The 11,881-nt window shown below is 41.9% G+C and overlaps 1 protein-coding gene and 1 long non-coding RNA gene across 2 annotated transcripts in view; one reads left to right on the top strand and one right to left on the bottom strand.

Annotated features, from left to right (window-relative positions):
- Window positions 1-1,750, bottom strand: part of LOC311263488 — a 30,056-nt gene extending 28,306 nt beyond the window's left edge. The window contains exon 1 of the long non-coding RNA XR_014623358.1: window positions 1,664-1,750. This is a non-coding gene — a long non-coding RNA (uncharacterized lncRNA). The remainder of the gene's footprint in view (window positions 1-1,663) is intronic.
- On the top strand, window positions 1,149-11,683 carry cp110 (centriolar coiled-coil protein 110). The gene is made up of 10 exons (XM_084363521.1): window positions 1,149-1,811; window positions 2,276-2,401; window positions 2,654-5,207; window positions 5,339-5,466; window positions 8,562-8,663; window positions 9,160-9,276; window positions 9,425-9,526; window positions 9,694-9,810; window positions 10,213-10,295; window positions 11,387-11,683. The coding sequence occupies exons 1-10, from the start codon at window positions 1,683-1,685 to the stop codon at window positions 11,544-11,546; spliced, it is 3,618 nt and encodes a 1,205-aa protein (XP_084219647.1). The 5' UTR covers window positions 1,149-1,682; the 3' UTR covers window positions 11,547-11,683.
- The last annotated feature ends 198 nt before the right edge of the window (window positions 11,684-11,881 follow it).

Below are 11,881 nucleotides of genomic sequence, written 5' to 3'. Positions count from 1 at the left end.
GTGTAAATAAGGAATATAGGAATACTATTTTTAGCATACACAGTTTTGTTATTATTAAAAGGGTGTTGAACTAAAAAAATAAGTATCTGTATACATTAGAGCATTTTAAGCAGATATAAAATGCATTTAGCAAGTTAATGTAATTCCTTCAAAGTGATAAAGACAGCCACTTTGGTTGTTTATCTTTATTACTGCCATTTTAGCCGTACTGTGCTTCTTTTTTCATGAAAGAAATCATACAAATGTACAATGATACAAATATATTCTTCAATAAATCATACATATACTGAATGAATGAGAGGTTTGGAAGTTCAAACTTCCCAGCTTGAATCTTTTATCTTTAATCTTCTTTAATCAGTCACAATCAATAAAACAACATATTTATTGAATTAATGTCCTCATCCTTATGCATTAAAGTATGAAATATATAATATATCTTTGCTCTACAACTCAAAACTTCAGGTCTGTGCTGCTGTCATTGTTTTAAAAAAAACAAAGTAAAATGTTAGAAAATATGTATGAAAATATGTGTTCCGTAGTTTAGAATGAAAGACAACATATAGATCTTTTCCACAGCAGACACAGGTGTAGCTAATAGAAGTGTTCATTGCTGCATTGCAGCAATTGCTGGAAGAGAGCCATCATTCATGTTATTCATTTTTGGTGAAAAAATTAAAAAGTTCAGCTGGGATGCACTCGTTTTAAACATATGACAGCTTTTTCGTTTTAAACATTTTCAGATTTCTTTTATATATATATTTTTTTTTTCAAAAAGAAGAAAGCTGATCACATGTCAGCAGTGAAGTAGTAACACTGAACCAAATCCCTTAAAACAATACAAAGCAATATTTCTGAGGGAAAGACATTTAAAATGACAAATGATTCATTATTTTTATTTTAAATGTGTGGGGAGTCAATGGGCAAAAACTCAAGGTAGAAATGTACTGCACAATTTGTAGTCTACTACATTTTTTAATCCTCTTTGTTATTTTCAGGCTACACACATTTGTTTCTCTGTCGAGCCAGTCAGGCCTGTAGGGGGCAGTACCACGTTAGCGTCAGCTCCCTTCGTCTCCAACCGGTCCGGATCCTGTGAAAACATGGAGCTGGACGCCTTTGTAATAATTATCGATAAAAGCGTCGTGGTTATGTTACCATTGACAAAGAGGAGGGGGTTTAATTCATTTAGTTAATGTAAAGTGATTCTATGTGAATTCAAGTCATGTTTTGTGATTTAAATTGGTGAAATATTCGTTGTTTAATTCGGCTCGTCCGTGTCCGTGCTGTGACTCCACTCCGGGTGTTCGGAGCGTCTCGACGGTTTCCAAACTGTCACCGTTTGTTTCTCCGGGAGGAGAGGCGGGTAAAAATGTAAACACTGATCCATCCTGATGGAGAGTTTTTGTTTGGTTGCTCGCTACACGTAACCGTATCGCTGTTTTATCCGACGTATCACTGCAGGGCTGCTCTATTGTTGTTTCTCTTACGTCTCACAATAATAGTTATTAACTTTACCGGTAGCTAAGCATACCAATAAGTGCTGCTGAGCTAGCTAACGTTAGCTAGTTAGCTAGGATCACAGCCCAGCAGCTAGCAAAACAACAAGATAACATCAACATATTAACGTAAGTCAGTCCTCAAACTATCAGACGTTACTACCTACCGTATCCTGATGCAACTTGATGGAGGACTACGACAAGTTTGTACAGCATCGTCTCTCCTATCTGAGGAAGAGTGAAGAGGAGCACAACAAACCTTCACCTTCATCCTCTCTCATCCGCTTCTATGGACAACCCATTCTTCCTCCCCTGGTAAGAGCTCAGTTTTATGATGTTTCTTTAAAACTGTCACATGAGTTGGTTTTTTTTAAATCGAAGCCAACATTAGTGAAGAATGTACCACTTTGTTGTTTAAAGCTGTCCCATGGTGTCATGGTGTTGCCTACCTAGTAGTTTTTGTGGATTAGATCAGAATCAATTAATCAGTCGACAGCAAAAATGCCGCAGATTATTCCTGCTTCTCAGTTGTTTGGTTTGCTGCTTTGTCCTGTTTATGTATCTGGAAATTAAGTATAACGTTATTGTGTTTCTGACTGTTTTTTATACAAAGAAATAATATAATTTGAAGTCCCCCGGGGCTCTGTGAATATGTGATGGACATTTTATAGACCAAACGAGCCAAAAAACATAATAATCAATGATGAAACTAATCATTGAGTGCCAACCCTGTTGTTAAACTTGCATGACATGCCATGTGTGTTTTCTGTTGATAACAGCTCTCAGGGGAGCAGAGAGAGGAGATGCAGCGACACAGAGAGGCAGCTCAGAAAGCTGCTGTCCACAGAAAGCTGAAGGACGATGCAAGAATGGCCTACGTGCAAACTATCCTACAAAGTGTGCAGGTAATATAGGTCCTGAATTGTCAGCTACATTCTTGGCAAGATTAAGATATTCCTGTGTTTGCATTTCTGCATTACTGCATAGATTGCTTAGTCCTATTCAAACTTGAACTTTGAATGAAAAAAGTCATTGTCAGACATTATTTCCTTTTATGTAATGTTTCTTATGCCCCACTTGGTTTTGATCAAATGTGTAAACTCTCTTTTTTGTGATCTCTCTTCATTTTTGTTGCTGTTTCCTCTTATGATTTGCAGCTAAGGAATACGCCAACACTGGAGGAGCTGCTTCAAGAGTCAGATATCAACACAAAGTCTTCATATTCCCAGAACAGCAGCGGTGGATCAGTGTTGCAGAACAGTTATTCCATGGGAACAAAGGAGAGTCTTTTGCTCTCACCACCGCCTGAAAAGAAAGAAGAGGATGGTGTTTCTCTTCCTCCATTGACATCAACCACATATAGTGCCTTTTTTGCTTCTAATGTAACACCTCAGGAAGGAAGCCTTTTTGACAAACATTACAGCCAACAGGGGTCACAGCCAGGTTTCCTTCATGGTGCGAGCCACCAGTCAGTATCCTCAGGTTATGTGACCTACGAGAATGTTGAAAACATCACCAGTGTCTCTGGAGGGATCGATGCAGGGAGAGAGAGCCGTGGCTTTGGCTCCTCAGAGGGAGCTTATAATTCGGGTGGCTTTTTCCTCCGCAACACCTCAGACACAATTGCCAAGATGCCAGATATTATCAGCCATCCTCCCATAGATGGAGAGGAATTGGAGAGGAGTGGACTGGAATCATCCTTTTGTACTGATTTTATAGTCGTAGAAGACATTTCTTGTTCTTCACTCCAGGAGGATTCAATCATATGTGACCATTCACCGGTAGAGAAATCTGAAAGCAGTCATGTGGACAGCACAGTGGGTGATGATAACCTTTCTGTTACTACAGTGCCTGACACTGACAAAGATCACAGTTTGAACATTGAGGTCCCGGTCTCTTCATCAGAAAACAGTGGCCTTTCAGACAGTCCAGAGTTATCACACATATTGAGCACTCATCACTGTCCAACGGCAGAACTGCATATTCAGCTCGATCCCACAGAAACAGAACCAGCAGACAACCATGTAGATGAAGCAGAGCCATCTGAGGAGCCTTATCATCTTAGTCTGCAGGCCCTGCTGAAGAAATCTCAGGAGTACCGGCGGCGCCAGCGGATGCTTAGGAACCAAGCCAAAAACACTAAAATCCAAGAGAGGACCCAAGAACAGGCAAGAGCAAGGACAGAGGAGTGGAGCCTCTCTGATAAGGAGAATGACGAGTTCTCTTACAAGGGCACCGTGACTACAGAGGGAAAGAAAACTAAAGAGAGGAAAGGCACTTTTATCCAATCAGTGGAAACCTCACCAAAGAAATCCTGGGAGAGTGAGAGGATCAAAGAGAGTGAGCTTTTTGGGAAAAAGGAGAACTTTGAATCTGAAAGGACACATTTAACAGGAGATGACAATACTAAGGAAATTGCTAATGTTAAGGAGGAAACAACCTTCAAAAATAATAGGCTGAACAATTCACAAGAGGTCATAACAGAGCCTAAACAAATCAGCACCTTTCCACAGCAACAGCCCACAATGCCGACAGAAACTTCTCATATTCAGGAAGCTTTTTACTTGACCACTTATCCCACAGCTTTTCATAGAGGAGTAGGAAAATTTCACACTATCCCAGCCCCTAATTTCTGTCGGAGTCCTGTTTGCTGCAAAAGCAAAGGCAGTATCCAAGATGGAGAAGCTGCTGATGGGGCCGAGACCTCAAACCGGAAAGTTTCAGTCAATACTAGTTTGAATGAACAGGTTAACCAGGAAATTCAAAACAGTCACACAACAGTCTTTTCCACTGTGAATCTCATGGTTGAAGGTGATGTAACAAGAGTTCCAGCCAGGAGTTCACAGCACATAGATCAGCTTGAGTCCAACCTGTCTGGTCTGAAAGTGTTGATCTTGGATCTGGAGTCCACGCTGACAGAAAAATTAGGGAATCAAAGCCAAACTGGGAGTAACACGCAAAATGAGTTCAACTTTGAAGGCATCAATCACTGCGAGCAGATTAAAAATGAACATGTGCAGCTTCGTCAGAGTGAATGTGATGATGATAGCAATGAGAGAAGACAATCATTAGACAATATCAAGAACATGCATGAAGATACAGGACCTGAACCAAGCATCAGTGACACGGACGATGTTCCTCACATAGTGCACCTGAAAGGAACTGAGGCAGTTAACTTAAGTGAGCTCAGGCTAGTCAAATCCTTAGCAACAGAGAGAGCAAAAGAAAAAGGGACACATAATGAAGGACTTACAAAGAGTTACGGACAGCATGGCAGCTGTAGAAAGCAGCAGCCTCCAGCTAAATGTATCCTCTCTGTAGCACAGCGGCTACGAATTCCCAGTGTATTCAGAAATGATCCATCTGAAACCACAGCTCCACCTAACGTCTCAGTGCTCTCGGACACCAGTAACTACCCAGTGGAAAGGAGGAATGAAACAGCAGTAGAAGGTCCCGACTCTACCCACCTGCCATCTCTCAACCAATCGTATGATGTTGACGCACCGTCAGGCCTGTGGTTTCTTGAAGGATCGGGGTCCGACTTGAGCTCGAAACATCTGACCCCAGACAGTGGGGGTGAAAGCCATGATGGGGAATCCAAGGTCAAGAGGAGACTGCTCATGCATGTCACAGAGGAGATGCAGGAAAAGAGTGCAGATGTCAGCAGAGGAGCAAGCTTTGTGGTCAGACCCAACTCCAGCACTCCTAGAGGTAAGAAGGGAAAGATACATCTCTCAACCACAGGGACAGGGTTAGGGGTTTTTGTATTAGTCCAGATTTTGTCTGCAGCAGCTGTATTCATACATTATGTGACCACACATTGTCATATTTACTGCCTTTAGCTGCAGTGCGATGGCAGGAAGGCCATTGCGGTCAAAAAGACAAGCAGGAACAACTGAAACAGGCCCACGCTGCTCAGGTTAGAGCCCTACAAGAGGAGCACAGGAGACAACAGGAAGAACTACTACAGGTGAGGCAATGGGAATAAGTTGATCGTATAATTGGATAAATAATTAAATGTTGTTAAGATGACAGATCTGAAACTAAACAAAAGAAGTCTGCTTTTTTATCTTATAATACGTGTGTTATGTTAATGTCTTTAGGCTCTGTGCAAATGTATGTTGAACATGTTGTACTGTAGCATGTAGCAGCTTACAAGACAGACTGGCAGAAGGACATTTTGAATATGACTCATAACTGGTTGACATCAAACATGTCGCCCTTTCTCTTTTGTCACAAGGCCAACGTGCAGCAAGAATAAACAGACTCCATTAATCACATTTTTTTTAAACTCTAGAACCGCTCAAGACCGAAATCCTCTGAGCCTCCTAACAAGAATTGCCGGTGTGGCCAAAGCCTGGTGTAGCTAATTTAGCTGATATAGGATTGAGTGATAGACCTCCATTCTTGTCCAAAAACTAGTCAATCCCACACACACAGTCTTCTTGCCAAGATTGCTTAAAGTGAACTAAATATTTGGCTGAAAATCAATCAGGGAATCTGCAGGTCTTGATGAAGCATTGAATTAATTTTCCCTCAAGAATGGCCCTAGAGAGTAGAAGGTCTTGAATTTCATCTGGTCTTGAATGTTTTTCTTGATTGCTGTAGACAATAACATGAGTTATAGTTAAATCTGTGTCATTTCAATATCTGGCCTATCCCATATGGGATTACAAGACATTATCACAATACAAAGCTTATATCATCTTCCTAATTTTTGCAGCAAAAACGCATTTGAAATCTCACATTTCCAATCAACTACAGTGAAAAGAACTTTTACAAATAAACCATTTATCTTTCTAAAGAGCTATATTTTACTCGTCTCCCCTGTTTCTCCCGGTCTAACTGGTATAAATGTTTCATATGTAAATAGCCAACTTAATCTTTGTACATCATTCATATTTACAAAGTCGGTATCTGTTTTATATTACACAAAAATGTGTGCGTAGTTCACCATAAAAAGGGCAATAAAACAAAATGAAACTCACTGTTTTTATCAGCCAAACAGCACAAAATTGCAAGGATTTTTTGTTAAAGCTGTTCAAAGCGTCGTTGTCGTTTTAGCTAACTTCCTTTCCAATTTCCAGTTAGCAGTCCCCTCCCTCCTCTCTACGTCACCAGTAGCACTGGAATTGGTAGCTTACCCTGTTCCGACATTGTCCCATTCAGTTTAAATACATCTTGGAAGTCCTTCCAAAAATGTGATATAGATGTTGATTATTTCACAAACTTGTCTCTCCTGGTTATTCTGTCAGTCTTTGACCAGTATGACTGTAAAAAAAAAAAGATAGTGAACTGTCTTGGATTTAATTTGATGAACACAGCAGAAACCCTGAAGATAGTCCCAACAAATACACTTTTTGTGGAGCTGTTGTAGGAAGTTATTAAGCCTTTGTTAATAAAGAAGTTCACAGCTGTGTAGCTGAGGCTGTGCCAAGAGAGCTGACTGAAAATGAGGGAGAGACAGATAAAACAAAGGTCCACAGTCAAAGTTGAAGTCTTAAAGTCTTATTCCCTAAACTACAGGGAAACCCCATGGGATTTAATGACAGTAAGAAAATATAATATCACCAGTTATAACCTCCCCCAAGTTTCTCTTGACTTTTCATTTGAAAGTGTCCCCTTCTCTGAGTGTCCAATCAGCAATAAAGAAACCACAAGCAAAGAAAGAAAACCTGAAATTACATGTTTCTAAAACACTAACACCATCAGATATGTGTTATACAGTATATATATCAAAATATGGTTCAAAAACAGTCATATTGATATCTCCTCCTTCCCATTGGTCCGCTTCTTACATTAAATTGCATCACATATTGCTGTGCAGATCTAGCACTGCGTAATTCCTGTACAGCAACCGTAATTCACTCTACCAAGGTTGGACTCCACCCAAAGTCACCTGCGAGACATGAACTATTAATGTTTCCATCTTTTTGAAATGAGAAGAGGCTTCAAGTGTCACAAAGCTGTGATATAACGCTGACCCTAGATGTCCTTTTGAAACTAGAAGCAGACCTTTGAAAGGCTCTGGCTCTGTTCCACAGACACACACACACACACATGCACACATGTTGTCGCCTTACCTGTTAGAGTGTGCTTCAGGAGACCTGGGTCGTAGGCAGACTACAGACATCTGCTCATTACATGAGACCTTCACATTCTCCCCAGTAAAAAAAACACACTCAGGGATTCTACTATAAATGTTTCATTACATCCCTAAGAGGCAGGCTGGCATGGTTGCCCATTTTTGTGTGTGTGTGTGTGTGTGTGTGTGTGTGTGCGAGCGCACATGCAAGACTTCAAGGACGCCTGCTGTTCTCTGGCAGCCAGTTCTTGTTTCTTCAGCTTGTGTCTGTATTTGTTCTTGGCCGGTGTCCTTCCCCTATTAATCACAGTCTCTGTTTAATTTATGTATCCTTAACAACAATATAATTAACATAAGCTGTTTAATAAAAGGACTTCTCGTCGACTCCCCTCTGTCCTTCCATCATTTGCGATGTGATGAGAGAGCGAGCTGGCTGGACTCTCTGGTTGAGGGAGGAGGGGACCGAGGGAATTGACACAGAAAAGGAAAGGATAATTTGTTTAATTCATGAGCGTCTGTGGTTAAGTGCCAGATCGTCCCACCGAGTGCCACCGCTAATGGTCCCTTCTCCTTCTCCTCTTTTTTCCCCCTCTCTCCTCCTATCCCTCTTTTTGTTTTGTCTCATACCTCCTCCAACGTCGTTTTTACTCTCTGGCCGTATTAATTTTCTCTGTCTCGCCTGTCTCATCTTCCCCGTCATCCCTTCTTCCTCCTCCTCCTCCTCCTCCTTCTCCTCTGCTCCCTCTCTTCATCTCATCCTTCTTGCCTCTGTGCCCCATCTCTCCCCTCCTGTCTCTTCCTCTCTACCCTCAATTAATTTCTTCCTCCTGCCTCATTTGCTGTCCTTTCCAATTCAATATTTTCCAACCTTGCCTGCTCCCAAATGCATGCGTGCCTGCACACACACACACACACACACACATGCACTTCTCTTATCCCTTCCCTCCATCCTTATGTGTGTCTCTCTCTCTGTCTCTCAGGCGTTGGCAGAGCGTTACCATCTCCTCCAGAGCATGTCCTTCCCTTGCTCCATGTCAGGCTCACGTCTTGGGGACACAATGACCTTTTCTACCCTCTCTCAGGTATTACCATCACATTTGTTCGCTAATGTCAGTGATGCGAGAACGCTTGTCCTGCTTCTCCTTGTAGCCACAAGATTTTTATGCATCACCAGTTAGCTGACACACACAGGTGAAACAGACACTTCCCCTCTGATGTCTTAATCCATACCCCTATCATCTGTTGTTGCTCTCTAATATGCATCCAGTAGAGCAGCTCAGCCTCAGATAGACTGTAGTTGTTCAACAAACACGTCCCTTTAGTGCAACAGCTTTAGAATCAACAAGTGAGTGACAGCACATCAGCTGCTTATTATTCTGCTTATTATTCTCTATTATAATGATGAGCTGCGAGTCCACTTGCGTTGATGCGCTAAACAGATGCCAACCAAAAGACCTTGAGAATCTGCGCGGGAAATTAATTGGTTGTCATTGATGGAATTAGCATTCTCCTCTGTCTTCCCCTCTGGTCCTCATTATTCACCCCTCTCATCACTCCCTTCTTCCTCCTCTTCCTCAGCCCCCCAGCCCACTGTCAGAGTGCTACCGCCCCCTGCTGTTAGCAGCCGTCAAAGGTTTTCTGACTCGCAGACTGCTGAAGACAGAGAGAGTGGCGCAGCTGGTGCGCACCATCAGGGTGAGTGAAAACAGCAGTGTCACGTCTGTCTCTAGCAGTTCTTATTTCAAAAGCTGTTTATATACATATTACAGCTGTGTGTGTGTGTGTGTGTGTGTGTGTGTGTGTGTGTGTGTGTGTGTGTGTGTGTGTGTGTTTGGACATGTAGGACACACAGCACTTCCTGCAGGCCCTCCAGCAGCAGAGCCCCAGCAGAGGAGAGTTTTGTAGCAGACAGGACCTTTTCTTGCAGGAGAGAGTCACTCTGCAGGTATTAAGGACAACACACGTCGTAAACATCTGTTAACCTCTCTCCTCTTCTCCTCTATACTGCCAACTGTGCAATTATTCCCTCCATTAGCAGTTACCACAACAGATACTGTGATTATACGCAATTGTTCAAGCCATCGTCTGCTCTGTAATCGTTCCCCTCTCCAGCTGCGCGCTGCACATTACGAGGTCTACGACATATTCTTCAGCCTGTCAGCCAGAGAAAGGATGCAGCTGATCAGCTGGGACAGAGAGCTGGCCCGGGAGAGAGAACTCAGACGACAGGTAACCTTTGCAGAATCTCTGTAAGAGCTGGAAAACAACACATACATCAGAGGTGTTGATTTCTAACTGTAGAAAACACTTGCATCACAGCCATAGTACACTACACAGGAATGCTAGCATTTAATTACAGCAGTTCTGATCCAATTCCAAATATTCAAATTCAAAGTACTGTTATGCTTTAAGTACGGTCTATTCTTTCAGGGCAATGACATTAAATACTGCTTCGTGGTTAGTCTGGAGGATAATAACATGGTTTTGTTATTTTTCCTGTGATTATTAAGTAGACATAATGGACTAAAATATAGATTCTACACTGTTTCTATGTATACTTCCTTTCTATTGATACATGAGGGTGGTGTGAAGACTAATTTACTCTGTACATACATGTTTTTGCTTGTTCAGAGTGGGCAGACAGGCCATCCGAGAGGAAAGACTTCTCTGTCAGCTGCAACACAGAAATCACTGGAGAGGAAGAGAGGAATGATGTGAGTTTGGACTTTTCCTGCTTTCTGTTTTCTTTGAGTGTTTCAGTGTTTTATGTGTATTTGGACACAGTTAATACCAATACAGTCACAGTACAGGATGGAGGAGTCACTGTGCATCAGCTGGAAGCTCAAACGAGTGCCTCACATCTGTTGACAATGCTTTATCACAAAAGTTATCATCAGGCGTCGGTATCTGACAACCAGAGGATGAGACTCAAAAATCAACTATCAATTTCAGAATCCCTTTAAAAGTTTGCCAACATAGGGTTGCTTTACTTTTCCACCTTAATGCACACACACTAGCTTGCCTTGGCTTTGTGTTTCTCTCTTCCTGTATGCGTCTGCTCTGTTGACTTTCTTCATCAGCGGTATATTTTCATAAGTCGCACAAAAAACACACCTCACAAAAGCAGGTGAGCCAGATGTGAAGGTAACTTGTCATTCATGATGTAGCCTATCAAAACAATCGTAACCAACTTGGTACCGAATGACATCGTGACAACCAGGTGCAATAACAAACTTGCACGTAACAGCAGCATAAGCGTGCCTGAATTAAGGACAGGTTGCATTTACAAGAGGGACATAATACCAGAGAACATCTCTCTCTCTCTCTGGTTCTCTGCAGAGCATGTGTGAATGTTAGTAGGTGGTAGGGGTATAGAAAGGGTAGATTGTCCAATAGTTAATCAGTCGCGGATGGTGTCGTTGTCTCACACAGATTTTTTTTTTTAAATGCTTAAATGGGTACAAATACACTTGGTGGCCCTCCCAGGTTAAGTCTATGTGTGGGAAACACTGCTATAACCATGTGATCCAGACCCCACAGTCACAACAAGGTTTAAACCCAGCCTTTGAAAACACAGGAGTTATTAGTTGGGTTTTTCTCATATATTCTTTTACATACAATATAAATTCCAGATCACACATTTTTCACAGGTGTTCTTGTAGAGTTGCAGCCTGCTTAAAAAACACATTTCAGCTTTTTTATTGATGAATAGAAAATCTTGCAGCACAAGCTAAGAATATCTTTGTTTTTTTTCACAAGCAGTACCTTTGTCAGTGACTTTAAACCTGTCTTCTCTTCCCTCCAGGATCCAGAAAAAGGCAGCGGGAAGGCACAGGGGAGTTGTGACGAGGACTGGACACAGCACTAGATTCTCTGCCGAGCAGCCGCCGGAAACCAAACGAGGACAGTTCAGAGCAAATCCTCAGAGAGTCCCCAAGAGCACTTACTCCTCTAGACCCCGATGACACTTTCCTAATTGGCCCCAGTGAGGACTCCTAATAAGGCCTCTAGCGATTACATGAATATTGTATAACTAATCATTTGAGAGTTTCCAAATCCAGATTTGACACAAAGTGATGCCTGAATACATCATTGTACTTCACATCTGGTCTGCTGTACATTTTTTACACTGTACAATAGTAGTGGGAGGGGATAAGACATCTCTACAGCTGCTCTGTCAGTAGCAGAAATTCTTTACCAGCTCAGCTTCGAGTAGTTTTGACAATTTCCAGTGTAGTAATGTAGCAGATGTTAGTGTGACACATGTTGAGTTGGCAAAAAAAACACTGACATCCTTTAG

This window comes from Pagrus pagrus, assembly GCF_965226575.1.
Source record: "Pagrus pagrus genome assembly, chromosome: 2".
Classification (NCBI taxonomy): Eukaryota; Metazoa; Chordata; class Actinopteri; order Spariformes; family Sparidae; genus Pagrus; species Pagrus pagrus.
This window is presented reverse-complemented; position numbering and strand designations above follow the sequence as displayed.

Excerpts from the sequence above, each read along its gene's own strand:
- cp110 (XM_084363521.1), top strand. The coding sequence starts at position 1,683 with ATGGAGGACTACGACAAGTTTGTACAGCATCGTCTCTCCTATCTGAGG. Across the intron at positions 9,527-9,693 it reads AGGAGAGAGTCACTCTGCAG|CTGCGCGCTGCACATTACGA; the intron begins GTATTAAGGACA and ends TCCCCTCTCCAG. Across the intron at positions 10,296-11,386 it reads GAGAGGAAGAGAGGAATGAT|GATCCAGAAAAAGGCAGCGG; the intron begins GTGAGTTTGGAC and ends TCTTCCCTCCAG.